This window comes from Megalopta genalis, unplaced genomic scaffold (assembly GCF_051020955.1).
Source record: "Megalopta genalis isolate 19385.01 unplaced genomic scaffold, iyMegGena1_principal scaffold0060, whole genome shotgun sequence".
Classification (NCBI taxonomy): domain Eukaryota; kingdom Metazoa; phylum Arthropoda; class Insecta; order Hymenoptera; family Halictidae; genus Megalopta; species Megalopta genalis.
Genome location: NW_027476129.1, coordinates 584709 through 612592, shown reverse-complemented (window position 1 = coordinate 612592; position 27884 = coordinate 584709). Strand labels below are relative to the sequence as shown.

At 39.9% G+C, this 27884-nt stretch overlaps 1 protein-coding gene and 1 long non-coding RNA gene across 2 annotated transcripts; one reads left to right on the top strand and one right to left on the bottom strand.

Annotated features, from left to right (window-relative positions):
* Positions 1-4803: 4803 nt before the first annotated feature.
* On the bottom strand, positions 4804-26702 carry LOC143261656 (uncharacterized). The gene is made up of 4 exons (XM_076527947.1): positions 26296-26702; positions 21243-21384; positions 6592-6834; positions 4804-6495 (listed from the first exon to the last, which is right to left on the bottom strand). Exons 2-4 carry the CDS (start codon positions 21250-21252, stop codon positions 6356-6358), a joined length of 393 nt encoding a protein of 130 aa, XP_076384062.1. The 5' UTR covers positions 21253-21384; positions 26296-26702; the 3' UTR covers positions 4804-6355.
* On the top strand, positions 22921-25038 carry LOC143261658 (uncharacterized). Its single transcript, XR_013035746.1, has 3 exons — positions 22921-23313; positions 23381-23454; positions 23563-25038. It is a non-coding gene; the product is annotated as an uncharacterized LOC143261658 (long non-coding RNA).
* Positions 26703-27884: the final 1182 nt, after the last annotated feature.

Below are 27884 nucleotides of genomic sequence, written 5' to 3'. Positions count from 1 at the left end.
GCCCAGTGACAAAAATCGTGCGAACGACAAAGTGATTGAGAACATGGACAGTAAAGACAATAAACGCGACTCAATTGAACTGTATGTCAGCGAAACACCACAATACATTAGCTATAAGAAATGCAAACGAGACTCAGAAAAGAATGACTCCTAACGTCGTCATTTTTTTTGCGAAGGGGGGAGGTGTTACGTCCTCGACGTTTGTATTAGTATGTATGTGTGTGAGTGTGCATGATGTGTGCTCCGCGCGAACTAGTACATAAGCATATTATAACCGACTATAGCATAAGTTAGCATGTATCTATTTTATAACGTACCATAGAATAAGTTAACATAACCACATTATATACTCTCTCTCTAGACACTAAGCGAAATATTTCTAAGTATCACAAAAAGCGCGCGGACTAGGACTACGACATCCCGCTGAACGCGGCATCCCCTCTCCAGCGCCATCCACCACCATGGCGGACGCCCCCACCACCGGGACTGCCCCCACCAGCGGACCGGCGGCCATGAGTCGAGGGAGCTCATTGCAGCCTGCGGCAGCTTCACTCTTGCTCCGGGACCCGACCAGTACAGTCGCATTTCTCGCACCGAAGTCCGGTCGTCCGCGGCCGTCAAATTCTTTGTCTTTGAAATCAAATTATAATTCTATTTCCAATTCCAATATTCTTGCGTATAGTGTTAAGGCATTGTAACCTTACTCCAGTTTTAAATTAGAATATATATTAATTTAGAAGCAGTGAACGTGAATTCATTCAATAACCTCTGCGTTCCCAATTCCAATTATCAGAATCATTACGATATTTCGAATTACAACTTCAGAAAGCGTGTGTACCGGGCTTTCTCCACAAGTCCTGTACGCCACCGGACAGAGCGGACCATTTCGATATTTACTAATTACTGCTAATATTACCTATGCCGCTACAATCAGGGCGCAGAGCTCAGTTGAAGAGACTCGTCCGTTTATATGCGCAGATTCCGTACGAACGTCGAGTAAATCACAGGAGTCAAGACATTAGCATAATCGGTCATAGCCCGCGAGTAGACTCAGTTACGGGCGAACTTTCATACCGTGTAGAAATTCATATCATCCGCGAATATCCTGCACCACGTCAACGCCACCTCTATCCTTGGACGCAGCTGATAGAAATCGACATCCCACAGCCGACGTACAACCTCAGCAGAATTCCAGCAGGAGATCCAAGGCTGCCAGCGTACGTGAAACGAGCGAACGAGCCTTCCCAGCAACGAGACCCGCCGACAATAGTAAGTGCCCGCGTTACCTATCCCTGCGCGTGCGAGTAGGCGATACCCTGTTATTCGCGAACGGTACGCGTCGCGTGAACTAAAGGCGATCATTTTAATTGCTCACGTATTGATTCCGCGTTCTCGCGGAATAATATATATTTTTGCGGGAAGCCACTCGCGGGACGTGACACAGCCACCGGAGTCTGCACCGAACATCAATCTACGGCCGTCCTGAGAGAGCGAACAGCACCCCGAAATTCCTGAGGACCATTGCGAGCCGGCGTGCGATCGACCGACAAATTAGGTTCTCCGATAAAGGTTAGAGTTTGAATTGTACACCCGTCGCAGCGCGTTATTCGTGAAGCCCAGTGGATACGCGAAAGAACCGCGTCGCGTGCCCTAAAAGTTGCAATCTACGTCTTAGCCGCGGTAATCGCGCGATATATTATATATTTTACGCGTCGAGACTCGCGGGACGTAACAAATTTGGTGACAGCGGTGGGATACGCAATAATTCACGATGTCGACGCCTGCTGGAAGTACACGTTCGCATCAAACCCCGAGAACCGCGGAACAACTCGTAGAACTAGAAAAGCAATTAGAACTCCGTGAAGCTCGCTTAAACGCCCAGAACGCGAAATTCGAAGAGAAAAGAAATAAATTGTCAGTTGAATTCAATCTCGCTCAAGAAAAGCTAACAGAACGGCAGAACGCGTTTGGAGACGAGAAGGCCGCCCTTCACGAAGAAATAGAAGCATTACGTTCGAATAAAGAAACGGTACACGATCTAACAATGATCAATACCGCTAACAACAATGGAGAATCCTCCCCGACCAGACCGCTCGACGACCGCGAACGATTCCCGATCCCTACGATGGATTCCGGTAATACGGGAATTACCATGAACGCAGCATGCAACGCTGTTCCCGAATTCGATGCTACAAATCTGCCCGTTTGGCAATTCGCGCGAGCGTGCTATCGCGCCAGAAATCTCGTGCCGCCTCACGCGGAATTCACCCTGACCAAATTGATAATTAATAAATTACGAGGCCGCGCCTACACAGCCATCGAGGATAAAACGGTAAACTCTGTCGCGAGCCTTTGCAACCGCCTAAAGGATATATTCGGGCCGTCGAACACAATAGACCATTATCGAGGCGAAATGGCAAATATTAGAATGCGCGAATCCGAACACATCCTCGACTTCATCGCACGGATAAAAGATTTGCGAAACGCGATAATCGACTGCGACCGGATACGACCGGATATTGAAAACATCGACGAACTAACGAAACGCAGTTTTCTCCGTGGCGTCATTCCCACGTTCCGTTATAGCATGAGATATTTGGAGCACGTTCGACTCCAGGTATTATTCGACACCGCGATAAACTGCTTCAAAGAAGCAGAGGCCGATAAAGAGTATTACTCACGTCCGCCTTCCCGCGAAGTACGATTCTCAGATGACCGCCGCGGAAATATACACAACCGTTATACATCGCGATACGCCGAACCCTCGAGATCAAATTATCCGGTACCTCGACCATCCTATCGCGAGGTGACGCAACGGGTGAGTCAGCGTTCGCCGAATGTTAATGTTTATGATCGACCATATACCCCGACCCGAGATAATCCTAGGTATACAAGAACGACCCTTGACGCATCCGGGCCGCGTCCCATAAACAACCCTTCACGTAATCCTTCGGCAAATAAACACTGCAATTACTATAAAAACCCAGGACACGACATACACGAATGCCGTAAACGTGAATACAACAACCGCGTCAAATCTCAGCAACAGTCGGGAAACGGGCAAGGCCTCAAGACCCCCGCGAGCGACCGACGGGAGGTAACCTATCGCAACCAAAACATCCGAACGATGTCGAACGATCGTCCGACCAACACCGAAGAGTCGCAAGAATAACCTTGCAACCCACCTCTGCCGTGCCACATATTATCGTCGCGTCCCCCGAACTAATTAGTAACGCAAGGCTGATGATAGACACCGGTGCGGAACCGAACGTCATAAAGGCGTCATCGCTGCAACCGGGCGTGGACCGTTACGGGACCCGAAGTCGGATACATTAGCCGTCGCGAACTTGCACCAGGGGTACTCATTCCCCACTGTGTGGTGAGAAACTCCGACGGATACGCGTATATCCGATGCGCTAACACCACGGACCAATCTATCGACCTCCACATGCCGATCATGGAGCTGGAGGGGGTGGAAGAGATGGTAGATGCCGTGGAAAACGCGAATTTTTTTTCAACTTCTAAATCAAAATCTAACTCAAATGCCAATTCTAATTCCAAGTCCATACTAAGTCTAAATTCTCGACCTCATAAATCCCGCTACGAGGCGATCACCGACATAATAAGTCTGGATCACCTCGGCGAGGAGGAACAATTGCACGTCAAGCAATTAATTCAAGAGCACCACGATCTCTTTCACCTCCCAGAGGAGCGCCTGGGAAAAACCAACGCAGTCCAACACAAAATTATCACGACCGACGACATCCCAGTCCACGTTAAGCAATACCATTATCCCCCCATTCACCGCGCAGAAATTGACAAACAAATGAAGGAACTGCTCGAGCAGGATATTGTCGCGCCGTCTAAATCCCCTTACAATAGCCCGTTGTGGATCGTCCCCCAAAAAGCGGATTCAGACGGAAACAAACGTTGGCGGATGGTCGTCGATTTTAGAGCATTAAATGAAAAATCCGTCCCAGACGCGTATCCGCTGCCAAGCATCCTGGAGATCTTGGACCAGCTCGGGAGCGCAAAATACTTCAGCGTCTTTGATCTCGCTAGTGGTTTCCATCAGATTGGAATGCATCCGGAGGACGCAGCAAAAACTGCCTTCTCCACACCGTACGGCCATTACGAATTCAAACGCATGCCTTTTGGTCTTCGTAACGCCCCCGTGACATTCCAACGACTCATGGACAGCATCTTGTCAGGCCTCCAGGGAACCGAATTATTTGTTTACCTCGATGATATCGTTATTTACGCACGGAGCCTTTCGGAACACAAATCGAAATTCAACAAACTAGCTCAGAGGCTCCGCGAAGCGAATCTAAAATTGCAACCCTCTAAATGCTCTTTTCTGCACCGGGAAGTCGCATACCTGGGTCACGTCATAGGCGAAGAAGACGTCAAGCCCTGTCCTAAGAAAATCGCGGCAGTCAAGGATTTTCCAGTCCCCAAAAATATAAAATCGCTTAGGGAATTTCTGGGCCTTTCGGGATATTATCGTCGGTTCATCCCGAAATACTCTCAAATCGCGAAACCATTGACGACGTTACTGAAAAGACACAAAATTCGCGTGGAAATACGAACAGGAACAAGCTTTCTCAACTCTCCGCGAAATTCTGACCACGGAGCCACTACTTCAGTACCCCGACTTTGACCGCGAATTCAATATCACCACAGACGCTTCGGGTTTTGCAATCGGCGGTATTCTCAGTCAGGGCGAGCCAGGGCAAGATCGTCCCATTGCCTATGCTTCAAGGCTGCTACATGGTACGGAACTTAATTATTCAACTATAGAGAGAGAGTGCCTAGCGATTATTTATTGCACACAGTATTTCAGGCCTTATATATATGGACACCGTTTTAATTTGATCACCGACCACCAACCCTTAGTATGGATGAATTCAGTCAAAGATCCTACATCCAGGCTACTCAGGTGGCGTCTCAAGCTAGCAGAATTCGATTACAAAATTATATATAAAACAGGCAAGACTAATCTCAACGCGGACGCGTTATCACGAAATCCAATGTCCGCTCTCCCGCTCTCCACCGATTCCAACTCGTCTGGTATATTCGACGCCGTCAAGAAACCACCCGTCCCCGCCTCGCGACGGCCTTCCCCGATCATTGGCCGCCGTCGGCCATTGCCAAGTTCTCCCTCCACCTCCTATTCTTCTCCGCCGCCTTCACCACGGTCCCCTCCAACGACGCCGTAGCAACCACCATTTTTCAATAGGCCACTCCTTCCGTCCACATCGCGATCCCCGACTCCTGCACGCGATTCGTCTCCTCGTACCTCCCCTTCACCAATCCCGACGATCCAACAACCCGCCGAGATGGCGATAACATCAAGCCCCGACTCGGAATCTGAAACCGACGGAGACCTTTTCGAACATTACGACACCCCCGCAACATCTACTACGAGGATACTTACGAACACACGGCGACCGTCTCATCATGAGGAACGACAATTTAATAGCATTTATCACAATGAACGGATTACCGATCGACGAAGGCACGACAGACCTATACAATTCCGGGAAAATCCCCAAAATTAAAGACCTTACGTTAGCTCGCGCGAAGGTTCTAAACATCGGTAATAAAAATTTAATCCTACTCCCAATAAAACCGACGCAACACCACGCGGCATCGCACGACGACGTAATAGACTCTCTTAGATCTATCCTAGACGTTACTACAGAACTCCAATTAGACTCCTTCAGCATATCAAAAACGACAATAGACGATACAACCTGGACGGCGATTTACAAATCCTTAATTGAACTTTTCTCCAACACCAATGTCCAAATTTTCGCCTGCGAACATAAGGTCACCATCCCTCACCATCCCCTCACCATCCCCTTCGAACGAGCGCCCGGAAATCATAAACGAAAACCATTGTTCCGCTTACGCCGGTCATAAAGGAATCACGAAAACCTATAGACGAATCCGGAAAAAATATTACTGGCCGACCCTAAAGAAGGAGGTACAGGATTTCGTTAATGCCTGTACCACATGCCAACGGAAGAAACGCGCCCCTAGTCCAGTGACTCGAATGCAGTGCGCGGTAGTGACGTGTTCCCCCACCTCGCCCACGAACAATAGCAGCGCAACCTCGAGACAATACATAACCGCGAGCGAGCTCCGGGAGACCCTTCATTCATCATCCAGCACCGTCAAGATGCAGACACTCCTCGTGCTCGCCATCCTGCGACCAGCCACGGCCCTAATAGGCTACGACTGCGGAGGCTCAACGCTGAATACCACTACCGTCTCTACCGTAGACCGACCCCCCTGCGAACTCGCCGACGACAAACCAACGATCCAAAATACGAGTGTACAATTGCTTCAACTAGTCGATTTCGAGGAAGCCACGGCAGTTCAGTGCAAAGTGGAGATAGACCGTACGATTTACTACTGCGGAATGCACTCGCATATGTCCATAGTAAATAACGGCCGCCAACAATACCTCCTTAATACCCCGCGGGATACCTGCAAAACAATGCATAGTTCAGGTATACTAATCCTACCCCCCGCCGGACAATTGGCCGGATTAATGAGTAACAGCACAACAGTTAGAAGCATTACCCTGGCCGGATCCATCCTGCAAGACGGAACGTGCGGCGGCACAACCCTTTCGGCACATGAGACAAGGTGGTAGGTCCAGGCAATAATAAGGATAACCCTTAAAAGCTTCAACACTCCGGTCAAGATCTTCTCTAACCAAATATACCTGCCTACTGGACATCGCTGCCCCCTCGATAAGGAATACTGCATGGACCCGGAAGATGGGTTTACATTCTGGAACAGCCTGCCCTTGGATCGGTGCCCCTTCAACAAGTACGAAGTTCTCTATGAAGGTAGAGCAACAAAAGTATTCTCGGAAGAACACCGCGGAACTCCGACGTGCACAGTGACCTCGGGCGACACAGCCTTCGCTCCCACAAGCACAGGACGCACGCAAATCTGCGGGTATACACTCATCACAACGGAACATCCGAAAATCCTTTTATTAGAAACTGAAAGAGAAGGAAAATTTAAATCCATTTCGAGAACCAGAATCAACAATTTAGATATCTTCACGTACGTAAACACGAAATTCATATACGTCGAAAAGCACCTCAAATCCCAAATAATCGCACTTTACAAAGATATTATGAAGCAGAAATGCGTATTGGAACAACAAGTGCTCAGGAACACAATATCACTGGTTCACATTTCCCCGGCCGAGCTTCCCGTCACATATAGAAACGACTCATTTTTCCTAACACCGAGAACGCATATTCTAACAAAAACCGAAACGAAGAAGATATGCAATGAGCTGATTCCATCGACATATAAAATCCATGGAACCTGGTATAGGATGACGCTACGCCCGTACGCTTGTACCTAAAGAATAAACAAAGTGACAGTGAAGTGGCCCCTCAGTGCACCACCACGGAGTGCATCCCCATAGACAATGTGTTAGTTAGTAAGGCAGAGCCAATGGACTCGATAACTAGAGACTCTAAGAAGTTCGAAAACTCTATCAAACGTACTAATAAGTTCATATCATATAAGAAAACATCCCTCTTCACCGATACAGACGAGGAAGAAAAATAACCAGCGTCATTTTTCTTTTCCCAAGGGGGGGGGGGGTGTTACGTCCTCCGACGTATTGAATTAGTCGCATAAGAACATGTATATATATAGGCTTACCATACGTCCCGGTTTGACCGGGATAGTCCCGGTTTGAGATCCCAGTCCCGGCGTCCCGGTAGGCTTACCATACGTCCCGGTTTGAGATCCCAGTCCCGGCGTCCCGGTCAAACTTGAACAGCACCGACACCCCAACCAATCGTTCCCCCGCGCCCCGCCGCGCCGCCCGTGCCACCCGCGCCAAAGACGAAACAAAAGCGAGCGAGAACGAGTGATACCGACTGCGTGCGTGAGTGTGAAAGTTTATTACCTCAGTCAGTTGTGCACATGCAAGCTTGTCTACTGCACGTGTCCACTATTAAACCGTGTTGCGTTCAGTTTTTTTTTTTACGTCGTCGTCGCCCGCCTGTGTTGTATTTAGTGTCTATTGTATTGACTTTTTTTCGTCGAAACAGATATTTATCGTACGATTTTTCCTGGCCCAGCATGCCAAAACGAAATTGTACATTCACAAAAGAACTTGAAAATGACTATCCGTTTCTTAAAAAGCTCTGCGGTCATAACGACAGAGTGAAATGTCAACAGTGTTTATCAGAGTTTTCAATAGCACACGGTGGAAGAGCGGACATCAAGGATCATCTAAAGTGCTCGAAACACAAGGCCAGCGTACGTGTCATTGCAAGCTCATCTACCATAACATCGTTTTTCAAAAATGTCGAACCCGCAGAAAATGAACTTTCCATTGCTGCTAAAGAAGCTACTTTTGCATTCCATACAGCAATGCACGATATAAGTTTTAAAACATCTGATTGCTTCTCAAAATTAATATCGAAGCTATTTGAGCCCAAATTCGGGTCTGCGCGTACCAAGTGCGAAGCGATCATCACGGGAGTGATCGCACCGATGGCAAGAGATGAACTACACGATGAGCTAAAAGAATGCAATTTTTTGAGCATTTCAACAGATACATCAAACAGACATGATGTTAAATTGGCACCAATAGTTGTGAGGTACTTTGTACCTGTGAGAGGTATATCTGTAAAGTTACTCGATTTTCGATCTGTCGTCGGAGAAACGTCTGAAATCTTGGCAAATCACATAATGTCGATAATCAAAAGACACGAAATAGAAAACAAGGTGGCTGCTTTCTGTGGTGATAACTGTAATACGAATTTCGGAGGGGTAAACAGGCGGGGCACCAACAACGTCTATTCCAGGCTCAAGGAAGGTCTCGGCGTTAACATAAAAGGCATTGGTTGCAGCGCACACATCATTCACAATACAATTCAACATGCAGTTGATGGTCTGCCTGTCGAAATAGAGGCTATCGTTGTTAAAATATACAAATATTTTTGTATATATACTGTACGCGTCACAAACTTAAAAGAGTTTTGTGAGACAGCTGACATCGAGTACAAAAAATTAGTGAAACATGGAAATACAAGATTTCTGTCTTTATTACCAGCTGTGGAAAGGATCCTGCAGCTATACGAAGGCTTGAAATCTTATTTTCTTGCTCAAGTAAACTGTCCGCTCGCATTGCGACAGTTCTTCACAACAGAAATTGGAGCACTTTATTTTTGGTTTGTGCTCGGACAGTTAAATGTATTCAACAAGACCATTGAGTCTATGGAGAAGACTAACTCAACGGCGACAGATGTAGGTATGGAGTTGGCAAAGTTAAAAACCAATCTTCAAAACAGGATGGAAAACAAATTTCTTCCACAAGCAGCTAAACAGCTCTTAAATAAATTGAAAGAGTCCATAAATGTCGAAAACTTCATGAGTGACGTTCACGCTTTTTATGAGCGCTGCATATCGTATTTAACATTGTGGGAAAAGAGCTTCGACGGAGCTGAAGATTTTGAGTGGATCTGCTTGAAAAATGAGCTCAACTGGAGTGAAATCGAAAAAGCAGCAGAAAATATAAATAAAATGCAAAAACCTCAATCGAAAACCCAAATAATGATTGATGAGCTGTTTGATGAGGTGTTATTGGCAAAAAGCTTCTTCCAAAATTCTAATGAAGCTAATTACTCCGAGAAATGGGTCCAGCTATTCACCCATTTTCACAAGCAGCATATTGAGGTGCCAAATTTAAAAAAAATTGTGGAGTTTGCTATGTGTCTACCCGGTACTTCAGCGCCAGTGGAAAGAATTTTTTCACAGATAAAAAAAATGTGGTCTGACGATCGGGGGAGGATGGAAGAATGCGTTGTGGAAGCCTTGCTTACGTGCAAACTCAACTTGAACATGTCATGCAGTGAATTTTATGACAAAATTAAGCACGACAAAACGATTCTGAAGAAAGTGCACTCTAGTGAAAAATATAAAGCAAGCGTGGGTGAACAATAAAACCGGGCAAATTTTTTGTGTTGTTTGTATTAATTGTACTTTGTCTCTTTTTCTTTTTAATAAAAAATATATTCACATTTATTAATATGTTTTCAATTCATAATAATTTTGATTGCATTTCAAATATGAAAAACACAAATTAAGCGAAAAGCAAAATGAAAATGAGCCCCTTTCTCTTCTGCGTCCCGGTTTGGCTCTTCGTAATTATGGTAAGCCTATATATATATATACATACATATATACCCGAATAGCAATAAGTAGTAATAGTAAGACCATATTATACGAAACACGTATAGAATAAGTTAGCGATATCGAGTATAGCATATAACCACGTTAACATAAGTTAGTATAGTCGTACCTCTCGAATCTACCGCCCGAGCGCGTCAAAGACACGCTCCTAGTTCTGACGTCACCCGCTCAACGCGGCCGCCCCACTCCGGCGACCGCCCCACCACAACGACTCCCCACCAGGACCTACCGGCAAGATGGCCGCCGAGGACCGGAGGAGCTCAGAGCGGCCGCACAACCGATCAGACTCGTTCCGGGCTCCAGCGAGGGAAGTCATCTCCTTCTGCAAGCCATTCCCCTAATTCAACTCAAGTCTCTTTTCTATTTCAAAGTCTCATTCAAACTCAAATCACCGCGTTAGTAACTAAGTCCTTGTATCGTTAATATCTTAGAATATGTTTTAGTTATTACTACTTCTACAATCATTAATTACCTAGACTCTCTCCCTACTCGGCAATACATTCGTACATATTCACTTAGAAACTATTCCGCCTTCGTGTGTACCGATCTCACCCCGAATGATCTGCACGAATGCGTAATACAATTAACGACATTATTCCCAAAGCGCTTGTACCGATCTCACCCCGAATGATCTGGGCGCAGCAGGGATAAGACCGTCCTTCTTACATTCTTGCTTAACAAATAACGAATGCCGAAACGCGCCGGTCGTCGCCATCAACTAAGAAAGATGGCGAAAGCTTTTGTTTACGGGCCGTATCGTTCGAAGCACCAGTACTCTGAACGCGTCATCGAGGTAATCTCGCACACCTTCGTCGCCGATCCAGCCACCGGAGTCTGCACCGAACATCAATCTACGGCCGTCCTGAGAGAGCGAACAGCACCCCGAAATTCCTGAGGACCATTGCGAACCGGCGTGCGATCGACCGACAAATTAGGTTCTCCGATAAAGGTTAGAGTTTGAATTGTACACCCGTCGCAGCGCGTTATTCGTGAAGCCCAGTGGATACGCGAAAGAACCGCGTCGCGTGCCCCAAAAGTTGCGATCTACGTCTTAGCCGCGGTAATCGCGCGATATATTATATATTTTATGCGTCGAGACTCGCGGGACGTAACACAATCCAGACTTTTACTAAAAAAATCTCCTGCTAACACGAAACTCAAAAATTCTAAAAAAAACACATTATAGCTGAATCCAGTTGTTGGCGACGCTGACCAACAAGATTTATAGCACCATTGTGGGCGCAGCGGACAACGGATTCGCATCTGGCAAGCGGGTGGCAAGGCCTGCGTATTTTTTCCAACGGGTTTTGGAGCCGGAGCGTCATGGACCCGAGGTTTCCAAGCAGCGAGAAGAGCGGACCGTCTTAACGGTTTTCGGAGGTGCAAACGCAGGCCTTGGGTTTTCCCGCATGCTTGCCAGACTTCCGCCCCCCGAAGGAGTACGTGCTAGACGCTGAGCCCCCTCCCCCTTCTGCGTAACTGCGTCGTTCGTCAGCGGCGACTACGGGCACGGCGCACGGAAGGGACCTCACTTCTCAGAAGACCCTGACAAGCGGCACATCGGAACACACCAACGGTGGTGTCATACGCAAGGTCGCGAGTTAGCGGGCATAACTATTGCGGCCGAAACACCAGTACTAAATTCAAACCAGCACGTAATAATACCGATCAAGATTCAAATGATTTCAACATTAACTTCCCCGTTCTTCCTAACATTCCTGTTCATAATCGTTTCGCGTTTTTCACCGCGCTCGACAATCCAAACGACTCCAGTAACGCTAGTTCTTTCAACAACAAGCCCGTAGTCAATACATCTGCTGTTGCCAAGCCACACGCCTCGACAACACATTGTAAAACTTCAAACGATTCTAGACAAAAAATTGTTGCAAATCCGGAGGCTCCAACACAAAAACCACCTCCCATTTATATTTACAACTTCTCAAATATTCAGCTGATAAATTCGAAAAAGAATTAACTGCCTATTATGGCAACAGTTTTTCACTAAAATATAACAGAAAGAATGTCCACATTTAACTTTCAACCATCAAAGATTTCAAAAAACTAAAATTAGGTCTTCAAGCTAAAAATATCACCTTCTACATATTCACAATCGAGAACGAAAGAGCAATGGCAATGGTCCTCAAAGGTCTTCCAAACTGCACACCCGAGGAAATAATCCAACAAATTATTTTGCAAGGAATAAATCCCACAGCCTGCTTTCTCATTGAAGACTCAACCGTCTACAGAGTCAACTTCTCAATGGGCACCTCAAACCAGGATATTTACAAAATTAAATTCCTATTCAGGGCCAGGGACAAGTACATGTCCAGGATCAAGCACACTCAGTTACTACAGATGCCAAGCTTTTGGCCATTATTCTTCTAATTGCAATCGGCCCCCGGAACGTGTTAAATGCGCAAGGCCTCACCTCTCCAAAGATTGTTCGAAATCATATGAAGCCATCCCTAAATGGATCAACTTGATGGAAATTATCAAGGAAGAAAGTGGATGTCGTTCCCGGTATGGCATATATTGGGGACCCACGCCTGCATCATGCTCCTCAGGTCGAACCCTTTAGTCAGCCGTGTGTATCTGCCACCGGACAACCCCCTCAACCTTCTCATCGACGACTACATGGACCTAGAGACAACGAACGATGGATATTCGAGATACAACCCGTTATTAGGAAAAAGGTAAGCATCTTCTGTCTCGTCAAAGGTCTCGCCGATATTCGATCCAGTACGAAAAAGGACAAGGATAGAAGAAACGTCCTTGTTTCAAAGAGAAGATAATCTACGCATCCCAACTCCCGAAGCTCAAGAAGCACCGTCACAACCTGAAATCCCTGTCGAACAATTATCGACGAACGATATAATAAATTCTAGTCCTAAAAATTATGGTGAAATGTTAAATAGAAAACGACGACAAAATTCAAATTTGCTAATTAAAGAAGTTTATGAACCATTAGATTTAATTTAACTTATGAAATAGTCTAAAATAGGAAAATTTTGTAGCCAATATAGTGGTCCACACAAAGTTGTAGAAATCTTGTCGAATAGAAATACTAATTGGAGGTAATCTACGTATAGTACACACTAACAAATTGAAAATTGCACATGTAAGATCTAAATTTAATTAACAAATAATGGTACAATTAACAATAATGCCACATATGTATTACGTATCAACGAATGTTCATTAGACTTTAAAATTCCAATACCAAGACAAGGTAAATTCTCAGAAATTTCTTGGAATTCAACGAACCAATGGATGATGTCATTCTACCAAATCACGACGAACCACGCTGAAGCCTACCACAATCAAAACCGTTATCTGTATCCGATGAGACGACTCGACAACTTCCGTGATGGTAGAAGATAGTTGTTGAGTGTCATGAAAACATCAGAACCACATTTCGAAACGTACCAGTAGAAAAGAGCATCCTATATAGCAACGATAAAAATAGCATCTATATAATACGATATAATAGAGAAGTAAAATTCGCCCCAGGAGTTCATTCGCATTAACTTGATTAATTATATCAAAGATAATTTATTATTTTTGATTAAAGAGAAATAAGATTTTTGAATATTCTAACTATTTAAATTACTGTCCTATATAAAATATAATGTTTTAAATAATCTATGAGGTTCACAAAATTCGAAAATGTCAAAATTACTTAAAAAATATTGTCATTCCGAAACTAGTCTCGAACGCATTTCCGAAACTCGATCAAGCCCAAATTATGCAAATAACTTCATTTCACATAGAAACAATGTTAGCGAGAAGGATTTTTTGAAATTGGAATGTTACGACCCAAAATATTGCGAGAAATCTATTGCACTGTTATGTAAACAATAAACATTTACCATTTCTGTCTTTTTTAAAAACGTTTACAAAACCTCCAATAAAAATGAAAAATTACTTTCCTGACCGAGTCTTTTCCATACTTCAACCTAAACCAATGCAGTGTCTCACAATCAGTGATAGTACCAAATTGCAGGTTCGAAATAGACAGCGTTCGTATTCAAGCACATAATATACAACGCGATTTCATTTCACAAGAATAACTGCGATAAATACTGTACGATATAAATCACAGACCTGTTTAAACCAATAACACTACTATGAAAAACCTCAGAAATAAGTTTATTAATTGCATTAACTCTGTAATACTATAAATGCTTGAGTTTGCTCGAAAAGATTCGACATACCTACTTTTTAACTTTGCAGCTTACTTAATAGACAACAACAAGGTTATATCCTCGCAAAATTTGCTACAACTAGAAAATCTGCATTATCAATTTCATCGAATGAATATTCCAAATTGATCATATAAACATGGATTTTTATAAATCTAGAGTATTTGATTTAATCGTGTCAGAATCGGAAGCAGACAGTAAATTGATCAACGTACTCAAGAAAGCAATATCTCTAGTGGCAGTAGGATTTGAATGTAGAAATAAGTAGCAAGGCAATCAATCCTCTGAAGCTGTATTGCTTGTTATCCAAATATGGTTGCAAGTTTTTAACTAATGGAAAGCAACAGCAAATAATGACGTGTAAATAAAAATTACCGATTCAGATTTCAAGTTTGCTTCTACATGACTTTTAGTGCCATTACTGCACAATTTGATTCATAGATAATATACACGACTTCGCACAATCACTTCCGATCCTGTTCACCCCGAGAAGTAAATGTTTCAGACTGTTAACCAAATCCAGGAAAGTTCGGTATGAAAGATCCAATATCAAATCTGAAATCCTTGCTCCAAAAGTACATCGAAATTCAGATCAATGTAGTCTTCCTTTTCTTGTTGATTACTTCCGCAATCGCGCCATACAAAGTCTCAAGCAGAAGAACCAGTCTTCGAGATATCTGCTAAACACTGACGTGAATCTTGGCATGAAAACTGCATCACTCAATCTCCATATTGATCCAATCGGTTTTTGCTGATGATTAAAGCCGTAAATCTTCAAGCAAACAAATTCCTGCTTTCTATATTTCCACTTGAATGTTTAGTAGGAATCGTGCAATCTTGGTATTTTTCATTATGTGATTAATATTTGTTGCCGGTTTATTGAGAATGTATCCACTGCAGGTTACATTTCTGGTTATGTATATCACACTATTTGAAATTTTGGAACCAAATTTCGAAATACTTTGGAAATTGAGGTTGATAGTTGTGACCATGCTTTAAGAAAATGGCTATATTTACCTATAATTAATATCGAAAGATATGAGTTAATTAATAGCCCAGCCATAGTTGTCTTCGACTACTGAAACCAAGCTGCAGTAGTAACATTAATGCATTTCGAATAATTTGGTTTCGATGAATAACGTAAGAGTGGGTGTTGTACTGCTTTTCTTCCTCCATATATTATAACCATTACAGAAACACATTTAGTTATTTCGGGCGCGTAGAGTACAAGAAATGTCCTGCAAACTACCAAGAATGCACAGCTCTGCAGTAATAAAAAATGGAGTATTCTCAATCTGAATGTTCCATTTAATGCAACTCTTCATTTGTGGTGAAATTAGATGTTGGCGATTCCGTTGCTGATTCCGAATATTGGAAATTTGTCAAGCAACAACCCGACCCAACTATAAATTTTCCAATACAGATCCAGTGCACTGAAGAAAATAGCCCCGTGTGTCTAAAATCAAATCGATCAATTTTAAATCGCCAGTCGATTACCTCCTCTTTACTGGTATCACTTGGATCGATGCATAAGAATTCTAGCGCGACAATTATTTATTTTCCGTCGTTTCCCATACAACGTTGTTCGTTAGGACATTGCTCTCGTGCACTGTAACGAACATTCAGTGCTGCTTAGTTTTCAATATTCACAACGAAATAAATAGGCCCTCACACCGCGACCGTGGCTAGTTTTCATTTGTCATCTCAGTTATCAGCTACTGTTACGTAGATACATATAGTTACGCTTGAAATTCTTCTCTGCTCTTGTGCGCGCAATTCACATTACGCTTGTAATACTTTTGCGCTTGCAGCCTAGCTTCGCTACAATCGATTGCGCTTGCAAATTTCGATACAGCTTTATAGCCATAAATTGATCGCTTAATCGTATCATTCATGACCTTCACGACACATCATCACATTTCATCATTCTATTGTATATCATCTATAACCTCCTCTGTACGAATCTTATTGGTTAAAACATATTTAGCGTTATTACACCAGCGTTTTGTATCATACAGTCCACTATCCAATTCATCCTTCCAATCCTTCCTCCAATTCATCCTTCCCAACGAAAAGATACATTTGCAACATATTTGGAAATTTGAGAAGAATAACAAACTAGTAATTTTGGAAATTGTCGAACATTTAACTTATTTCTGCACTTTATGAGCCTTCCCGGGTACTACACATTTCCAAAACTTCATCCTCCGGTTACGTAAATACATACAACTGTGAGATGTAGATGGTTCATTCTATTATATAATATTTCACATAAAACATTATGATTCAGATTCTGATAATACTCTACATTGATGTTTAAACCCACGATTTAAAAAAGTGATGAAAAAAGTGATGTCAATTTTGCAGGTTGTCTTCGCTATAGTAAGCATGAAAGTAGTATAATAATACTTTACTATCCACACTTTAATTATGCATGATTCGTACTCAAGCCGCTATATGCACTATTCAGATTTGACGAGGAGATGACTATAAACAGTGCGGGCATGTTCGTCGCAAAAGTCTTCTCGTTAGCTTTAAACTATACGATAGTAGGAGTTATGAATTGTACATTAAACTTAATATAACAATTTGCGTTCAAATTTTTTCGAGCAAACTTATTATAATACATACAAATACACTGTATGTTACCGTGTTCGTTTGAACAGTTCAAACAGATATATGTATAATTCTTATAGTTCAATACTGTGCATAGTACAAACAGAATTAAGTCTCATTATGAATTGATAGAATTAAGAATTAACTTTCCTACCTCGAGTATAATGATATAAAAAAATGATCACGTTTTCAACTGGCATTTATGCATTACTATCCTACAAATGTAAGTTTTATAAATAACGCTAAATATTTATTACTAAAAATAAGATCAGATTAAATAAAACTAATGAAAACAAACACTATGTGGCATTACAACATAGTATAATATAAAGAGTATTTTCCCGAAACTACAGAGATTTAAATTATTATATTATCATTAAAAAGAATTTTCTCAGCTACTTTTAAAGTACACCTATGAGATTTATTATGTGTACAACATTATTTAAAATACCAAAATTATGAAATCCTTTTTCGAAAATCATCGGTTAGTGTGAAATTGGTTTAGTCAAGTGTATATAAACCAGTGTATTACAAAAGATGAAAAGTAACATTCTCTATTATTCTGAAAATGTCTAGTCATATAAGTCAACATAATAAAAAACATGGAGAATACTTAGGCGTGTTTCGTCCAAATTTTAATAGGAGTTTGTAGACAAATGTTTTATTTTATTTTCTTCTCATAGTTACTCTGGGGTTTTAATAATGTCAAGTAGACAGTTGATTGAAGTCATAGAAAATGCTCACTGGAAGTGTGACATACGAAGAACATTCCTGACATATTTTTCACAGCTTATCTTCCACATACTTTAAATTAGCTCAAGAATAATTATTCAGCCACAGGAAAAGAACGTCGAACATAACGTCGAAAACGTGGGAATTTAAGACAGCGTTAAATTCATTTAAGTCATCCACAACCCACACTCTCAATGAGAGCCAAACGTCCAAATAGCGAAATAACCACATCGACGACCCAAGCATCATTTGCAAACGCAATTCAATAGATGAAACTGTGATAACAGCGAAGCCAAGATTAGAAGAAACAATGATGCAAACTCCACTCATCTACAATCTCCCAGGAGCCTCATCTACGCCATTACATCTACCATTAATCTCACTTGCCAAGATCAGTGAACCAAGTATAACTTAGTCTATACCTGATTACGAATCTAAATCCCAGGAGAACAGCAGTTCAACTGATGGAGACGAACCAGATATTAGCCCAGTTTTGCCACAACCTACGAACACGGATAACATTGTCACACCAGTAGATGAAATTCGATGAAAATTAATAGAAGAAGCTCGCAGTAGATTAATCGCAGGTCACGAGGGTGTAACGGAAACCTTAAATCAATTAACCCTTTCAGTACTACCGCCGCCTATTCACGGCATCCACGGAAAGTTATGTGGGCACTTTATGTGGGCACCGTTAACAGCACCAACGGAAAGTTATGTGGGTATGATTACTCTCTATAGTACACATTACTTTACTATTCTGTGTTTAAAATTCCCGGCTGTTCTAATCGTTCCATTATAATATATAATTAGTAACAGTCAATAGCGTGCCTTAATTATATATGTTTTATAATATATAGATAAGCTACGAAAAACAAATTGGAATGTTTGCTTATATCGTTAATTTTTTTAATGTATAACTTACAATTTGAATTTAGTTCCCTTCAGGATGAGTGTAAAACGCTTGAAAGGAGAACAATGGATAAAGGAAATCATTGATTCCAAAAGAGATTCTGATGAAGAAAATCAATATAATTTAGCATTTCGCAAAAGGAGGAACAATCGAGCACGTGTACTTAGCACCTCGGTATCTGAAGAAGCAGTAGAGCCTGAAGTACGAACTGATACTCCTTCTAGCATCAAATGGACATCAAAGAAGCTTAGTCCAAAAATTCATGATTTTACGCCACATCATTCGGGAGTAGTAGGGAACAATTTAAATCGTTCGTCGAGAATTTTGGACTACTTCAGACTGCTTTTTTCTAACGATTTAGTTAAATTTATTGTGCAAAAAACAAACTATTACCGGTGTCAACAGCTCAAAAGATATCACTTGAACGCTTCAGAAGGGATGGAAGTGGATGAATTATATTGTTTTATTGCTGCGTCGTTATTAATGACGCGAACCAAAAAGTTATCCTTAAATGAATATTGGTCTAAAGATAAGATTCTCCGAAGCGATATTTTCAGTAAAATTATGAGTAGAGATCGCTACTTTTCATTATTGAAAATGTTGCATTTTATGGACATAGTCGGCCACACTGCCGATCGTTTACACAAAATAAATGAAGTAGTGGAAATGCTACGAACATCTTTTTATCAATGCATTTCAGCCATACCAGCGGTTATGTATAGACGAAAGTCTACTCCTCTACAAAGGCCGTCTCTCGTTTAAACAATATATTCCCTCGAAAAGGAGTAGGTTTGGTATAAAATCATTCCTACTTTGTGACTGCAAGACGGATTATATCCAAGATATAATCATTTATTGTGGGGCTAGTGCTACTGTAGCTACCGAATATCAATATATTGGAAAGCCAGGGAACATTGTAATGTCGCTTTTGCAACCTTTTCTAAACAAAGGCCATACTATTTATCTGGACAACTGGTTTTCCAGTCCCATATTGTTCAACCTACTCCACGAAAAAAGTACGAACGCTTGTGGCACTGTGCAAAGAAGACGGAAAGAGATGCTTAAAATAACTGATAAATTGAAAAAAGGAGAGGCAGTGTTCCGCTCATCTGAAAATCTGTTTGCAATGAAATGGTTTGATAGAAAGAAATTTCAGAAGTACCTAAGAAGTGAAGAAAAAATGAAATTATTCTGAAGCCCAAATGCGTAATAGATTATAACTCTTCAATGGGTACAATCGATAAATCAGATATGGTGATAATTACTATCGATGCAACTCGCGCGCGCGCAAAAGTTTAAAGTGGTATCGCAAATACTTTTTCCACTTGATCGACATTTGCGTGTGAAACGCATACTGCCTATATAAGCACACCACAAAAAAACAAATCTCAATGGCGAAATTTCACCTTCAGTTGATTAAGGAAATATTAGAAAAATAACACAAGAATCATGAATATCATCGGTGCAGCAAGTCAGGAAGTAATTATCCCACAAGGCTCACAGGGGGACATTTTCCTTCGATATATCAGTCGGGGAAAAAAGATCGAAAACGAAGATGTGTTGTATGTGCGGCTGGTGGTGTGAGACGTGAATCCAAGTATCAGTGCGAACAATGTAATGTGGGCTTGCGCGTTTCCCCTTGTTTCGAAAACTATCACACCAAGTTACACTATTAGTTTTGTCGTTGATTATATTTCACTATTAGTTTTTTATTATTTATTATGTTACACTATTAATTTTGTTATTTATTTTAATTTTGTAATATTGGACCATATTATTTATATCAATGCCATTTACTTTAATTAATGTACTGTAAAGAAAAAGATATGATTTTAAAACGTTAAGCGCTATGCCTGTTTTGTCTGTCCTTCCGTCTGATCCGCGAGATAAGATACCGTCGAAATCGGTTTTCTGCCGAGGATTGGTTTAGGTTACGACAAAGCAGTATAAACATTTTAGAAATGTTTTTCAAACACGTTAAATTCCGCATCAGTCACCGATGTCGCGGTCCGAATGAAAAGTTTAGTGTCAATCACGCTCGAGATCTCTATGAATGCCGCAAAACATGTTTTCGCGGTTTACGCTGTCGGACAGTGCAACCACTCTCGCGGAAAACTTCCTCGTTCCACGAATGTATAACCGCGGCCAGGTCCTCCGTACCGAAAGGGTTAAAAGAAAAATATCAATATCTCTGGAACCTTTTGACGAACTTGCCATCGACACATTTGGACTACTTCCAAAAACAATCAATGGAAATCGCTACATTTTAACTATGCGAGACAATTTAAAAAAGTATTGGTTAGCAGTTGTTTTATCAGATATTAAAGCCATGATAATAGCTGACGCGTCCGCGAGTCATTTCATTGCAATACGTGAGACACCAAAATCCATTTCGATAGATGAAAACACTAGTTTCTTGGGAAACTAATGCTACATGTTGCCGAGATGGATCGTTAAAAAGGAGCCATATATTGTATTAACAGAACATCTAAAACAATACATCGAGTCATATGAAGAATGGGACCTCTACTTACCATTTGCCATGATTTCATATAAATACCTCCGTCCACGAAGCTACGAATTTCACATCCCACGAATTAATCTTCGGGAATTACGATAAGTGAGCTAATCCGACATAACTTATGGTGGAGTAATACGTCCATGTGTAAAAAGAACCTGAAACAAGTAAATTCGATCCACGTTACATCGGGCCATACGAGATAGTAGATGTCGGATATAAATAATGCAATTTTAAAAACAGATGCGACCAGACACCTAATCGCGAAACATCAGGATAAATTAAAACACTCCTTCGTCTTCGATAGTTCGTCCGACACAAATTAAAAATTGGAATCACTTTCAGGATGAAGTAAATCCCGCTGATTATCCAGAGGTGCACGAGGATCTCTTAATATGCCAATGTATAAGGAAAATGCAACTCGTGTTTGAAGCTGAAGAATACAAATTGTGTGAAAAATGTTGGTCTCGAGTGGCAGCAGAAGAAAGAGAATTATTTCCTGAAGGCTGCTGGCATACCATCGCAGGAAACCACAGAAGTGAGGCAGATTGTCATTGTGAAGGATATGGTTCTGTAATCCTGGAAACATCAAACACTAGTCGATGCCGAGAATGCATCGAAGAATACATATTTCGAAATGTAACTGGAGACATTACAGTAATTAAAAAATGGCAAGGCCATTGATGTGGTTACTCAGTGGTAGCATCATGGCCGTTGACAGCAACACACGCACATATATACTGCAAATAATTAATTTATACAAGCAGGAGAGTCATCGGATGAGAGCATTAATACTTTTGAAGAAATACTTCAATGTAGCAAAGAAAAAAATGTAGACCTTATATTTCATTGTGGAGATTTATTTCACGATGCGAAACCAACAACTTCTGATGAATTAAAATGTATGGAATTGTTAAATAAATACTATATGGGTCCCAGGTTAGCAAGATATGATAATATCAATATAAGATGGTATTTGAAGTACGACAAATATTAATTATTGTCTTTTCATCAGAGCAATTAACATCCAATTTTTGAGCGAGCCAGAATTAACATTCCCACACTGTACTTTTAAAACTGTAAATTTTTAGGATCCAAATTTTAATATTGACATGCTAATATTTTCCATTCACGGGAAAAATGACCATCCAAGTAAGAAATATAATATCAATAGTTTAAGTACAGTGATTTTTCAACATTGATTCAGCCATTAGTAATTATAATCAGAATTATAGGTTGTGGAATAAATGGGCCAAATGGACTTGTTGTCTGTGTCTGGTTTCATAAATTATTTTGGAAAATGGACAGCCACCCCTAAAATGATCATTCCTCCACTGATGATAAAAATGGGTAATACAATGTTGCAATTTTTGGTTTAAGCTGCATGAACGATGATAAATTAATACGGATGTTGAACGATTTTAAGGTGAACTTATGAGATCCCTATATGTATTGAGAGGTCTTTCCATTTTTTTTTAATGCAAATGATTTTCATTCATAGGTGAAATGCTTTAATTTGTTTGTTTTACATAAAAAAACGTGCACCATGTCTTAAACGTGGATATACTTCGGAAGTCCATCTTCCCTCTTTTGTTGACTTTGTTGTGTGGGGAGGGGAACAGGAATGTTGTAGCATACACGTGTTTATCTCTAAAAGACAATACTACATTTCTCAAACAGGTATATTTTTAGATTTATTTATTAATTATGATGCATGAAAAATAAGAAACTACTGCTTAAGAAACGCACTTACAGATTGCGATTTCTTTATGCGAAGGCGAATCGAAGGCCAAACGCATTGTCATACTTAGCGTAAACGGTAATAAGTTTAAGTTGAAGAAATTGAAATTAAAAACCGTTAGACCATTTGTGTTTGACACTCTGGTCCTTAATGATACAAATATAAAAAGTAATAATGATAGATTGCTATCAGAATCAGTTTTTAATATCGTCGACCGACGCATAGAAAATGAATTGATTCCTAGTACCGCGGAACAATTGTCAAATCACCCGAAGCAACCGGTCTTGCCGTATATTCGATTGAAAGTAATTTACTTGAAAAATAAAGAACGGTTCGATTCGACCAGGTAAGATTCTATTAGTATATTAACGAATACAAGTAATAAATGGAAATAAATAATATGTGTATTTTAGATTGGCACAGAAATATTGTGATAAAGTTGCTAATTCTCACGAATTAATTGTATTCTGTAAAACAAGAAGTTCCGGTAAGTACTCCAGGATACGACTGACATTATGAGCTATACTGAGGTAAACAAAAATTGCGATATTCTACAAGGTGCTCGAAGGTAAAATTTGTTTGGTTTTTTAATTAGGAGAATTAAGGTTTTGTGGAAACCACATACAAGCAAAACTAAAAGGACACCAGTTTGGTTGAAAATAAAAACCTATGAACAATACTAACAGTGAATGATCTAAATAAAGCATTAGGTAAATTTGTTAACAAAAATAACACTAACGCTTTTAATAACCTACAGAGGTCAAGCATATACAATGTAATATTTCAAAATATTGATTTGCCATTATAAGCTCGATTGTATTGTTACAATTAATTCTTTACATATAGTCGTGAAATAAAAGAACTTGTGATATGTTTGGAAACTACTGAAACAACTGCAGATATTGGAAATATCAGGAAAGAAATTAAAAATTATTGTGATAAGAGAAAGGAGGAAGCACAAAAAGAAAAGACAGAAGTATATGTATACTTGCAAACAAACTCATTTAAAAATGATAATATACTATTAGATTTGACAGATTGAATAATCGCATGCTACTTTATAGATGCAAACATTATTCGCTAATAGACCGGTAAAACCCTTCAATAATGACGAGATAATAGTTATTGTCAGTAGAGAGTAGTAACGATGAAGAAGAAGCGGAAAAAACAGATAAAGCTAATGGCAGTGGAGCATGTAACAAAAGCAAAGAAACCGATAAAAATAATGAAAATCATAAAAGTTCTGTTGGTATAACATCTGAGAGGTAATTTACTTCAACTCAAAAACAGACAACAGCGCAGGTACATCATCGAACTCTATTAAACAATTCACAGTTTATATGCATAGGTCTTTGATTTACTATTAACCATGACATTTTATCATTTGCTACAGGATGAAGCATTGGGCGGTGATGTAATAAAGAAAATAAATTGAGGGAAGCCTAATAAGATACGGTTCCTACGCAATTTCGATTCCAATTTAGATTAGTTTGTCCAGGTCCGAATCCTTGTTTATACACTACTTGTAAAACATTATATTAAACAAATACTTTTCATTAAATCTTGAAATATTTGATAATATATAATATATATTATATATAATTCGGACGTTCAAGTTGCAACAAAAAAAAATACATACTATAAACAAATCTTAAAATCGTATAAAATAGAGATTTCAAAACGACATCAATCTTAAATAAATACTAATGATAGAACAACTAGTACAAGAACTAGTAAAACACCGTTTATCTGGACTGTGTTTATCCAACATAGTAACCCGTTACCAACAATTGGATGTCAGGAACGATGCTCCTCTTATCCAACTCCAGTCTACGCTTCATACCCATTATACAACACACTGTTTTTGTTTCTTAGTTAGAAATTCTAGCATAGTCTTCCTGCATAGAATGTAAGATAAGTAACGATTTAATTCAGTTACTTGTATCTATGTGATTCGTCCAGAAACTATATTCTCATTACGTCTTCACACAAATCAAACGAAAAGAGAAAAAGAGTGGTGCTTTGTATTGAAGAAAAATTTGAAATTAATAGACGCTTCAGAAACAATTAATTCCTTGTCTCGTAAATATAACATTGGTAGATTTACTGTATATATCATAAAAAAATTATAAAGATAACATATTAAAATGCAAAGAAGGTGATGCAGCAAACACAAATAGAGGAATAAAAATGAATAACAGCTTCTAAAAGTCGGTGAAAGTAATTCATCTTTGCATGAAAGATCAGATAGCGAACAAACTGTAATCACAAAGTTATATATATAATGTTGCAAGGTGCATTTCACACTGCGTAGAGTGCGATGTAGAAAATGTGATTAAAAATGATGGAAATGATAAAGGATTTCATATTCTTAACGACAATAAAATAATATCTCAAGTTATAGAGGATCAATCTGAAGTGAATGTATAATCAGGTACGCTATACAGTATGTTATACGATACTTACATTAAACAACTTAAGAAACAGTTTCAGATATCTAGAAATAAAGAAATAAATACAAGACATGCCCATAAAGCGACATTTTATTAGAAAATAAGCTTACATATTGCAAAGAAAATATATTAGGAACATCGTAAGAAAAGAGAGTGGAACGTAGTGTATAAAGAGGTGGGAAAAGGTGAGCACTTAAAATAAACCTACCAGTTACAAACTGAAAAACTCTCGTTTTTTAACTTTTCTATGCCTATAACGAAAATTAAAAAAAATACGTATTGTAGATCTCGATAAGTTACATGCATGCCGAAAATTTCATCGAAATCAGTTAACGCAAGGTCATAGTTACGAGCATTAAACAAATTTTAAAACAGCAATTTCTCACAATTATTGGACAGAAATATTAAAAATCAGGACAAAACTGCGATTTTTGCGATCTTTAATTGTTTACCGCTTATACCAAAGTCAACCGATTCCGCTGAAATTTTCAACATGCATATAAATTACCGAGATCTATGAAATGCATTTCTTAAATCTTCGTTATATATATTTCATCATATATTATTTTCTTTAATCATTCTAAGCAATAACAAAATTCAAGTTGTTCAGTCCAGTTCTAAGCAAGTTATGGCGTTTTAAAAGTTGTCCGAATATTAATATAAATAAATATGGCCGCGACGCCATATATCCGCAAGAAGCGATTGCCCACGTGGAAGACACGTGCTTCCAGTTTCGCAAGCTTTCTCAAGACGCCATATGCGTAACGCACGTGGCGTGTAATAATTCGCACTGACGAATAATTAGCCCAGCCGAGAGAAGGTGTCCGAGCCATCGAAATGTAAATGAAGAAATTCGTACTGATAATGAGACTTACCGAAAAACTGATCAGAAATTCCCAGTTACGAATGCGGATCCTGGCCGGTCACTAGTCTTGACATATCTTTAGAACGGTCGCTGCCAGTTGTTGCCAGCACTGTCCTTTATTATTTCGCCTGCTGCCCTATGGTCTTTAGCGGCTATCTTCCTTCATTTCGTATGAATTAATCTCGGCTCGAATTGTCACAGTTATACTTATTTCTTCCAAACACCCAACATTACGGTCTACGCGACAAAGATCCTCGTTCTCGGCAGATCGCTTCCTCAGCCAGAAACGAGGCATTCCCCACTCCCCAAACTCACGGCTCGGCACGACGCACAAACCCTACGCGCACTCGCCGTTGCTCAGGGCCGGCACCATTCGACTCAGCCCACGCTCCGAGCGTCCTAGATCTCGCGGCATAATTCAGTGACTGTAGAGAATACCGCAACATATTACAATTTCAAGAAATTTCAGTTTATGCAAATACGATAAGCTCAATAAGTGGAAAACCAAGAAAGGAATTGGTGACCAGAACTTTAAAGGACAAACATCTCGAAAGTGAAAACATGTGACATGCAGTGTTTTTTCTTCCAGCCGCAGAATTTCCTTCTTTCCTGATTTTGTTAAAAGACTTACGAATCACTTTGCAAATAAAGATAAAAAAAATACAAAAATCATGCTTTCCACAAAACAAAAAAATAAATTATTATATTCAAAAAACTCTACCAAATTGCCCTCTTACAGCAAACTACGTGTTACATTTAAGATTACTTTTTTTGTCCGTGAAATGTGTATACGCTATACGTGATTGTACTGAACATGTGTAATAAATTATGATACCCAAAGCTCATACAATTTTCGAACTTTAGTATTTACCTAGCACTCTTTATAGCGATTAGATCAGTGCACAGAGATTGACACAGTAATTAGATGAGTGTGCAGATGATAACTAGAAAAGGCTCAGTAAATGAGCCGTTCAGTGCACACATCGCTTAACTCCATAAAAGAAAAAGTTGAGAAACGCGATGAAACGATGTACATTGTTTTCTAAAATTCCTGTTATAATATAGATTCACACATATAATGTAGAATGCATAAATACAGATATAGCTTTCATCTGACGCTGTATAAAATTAATAAGAAAGAATAGCCACAAAAAATAATCGTCAGTAATGTTACAGCTTTTATGTGACTGGTGGAGTTAATCAATTTGGCAACTGAAAAAAAGTAGTAAAGTTAAATTCAGTCTTTAAATTTTTAAGTTTTTTATTACAGAAAAAGTTAGTTATTATATATTTTTATTACAGCTTTTGCATAAAAATGAATGTTCACAGTTCTGTTATATTATATTATTTGTAATTAATTCATCAGAAATATTATAAATAATGTCTTCTTCATCAGCTGGATGTGAGGATTCGTCATTTCGATTTGTTGTCAAGTTTTTATAGTAATCATGTTCAACAGGAGGAATGTATTTTAGCAGGTCCATCATGTCTCTCCATTTTTCCCTTGTCACAGTTCTGCCTTTAGGATATAATAAAGGCTGATATATATTTTTCAAACTTTGCGGTCTACCTGATACAGATTTTCTTAAATTAATGGCT

Coding starts and splice junctions, on each gene's coding strand:
- LOC143261656 (XM_076527947.1), bottom strand. Junction 6,496..6,591: donor GCAGGATGGATCCGGCCAGG/GTAATGCTTCTA, acceptor ATTGTTTTGCAG/GTATCCCGCGGGGTATTAAG.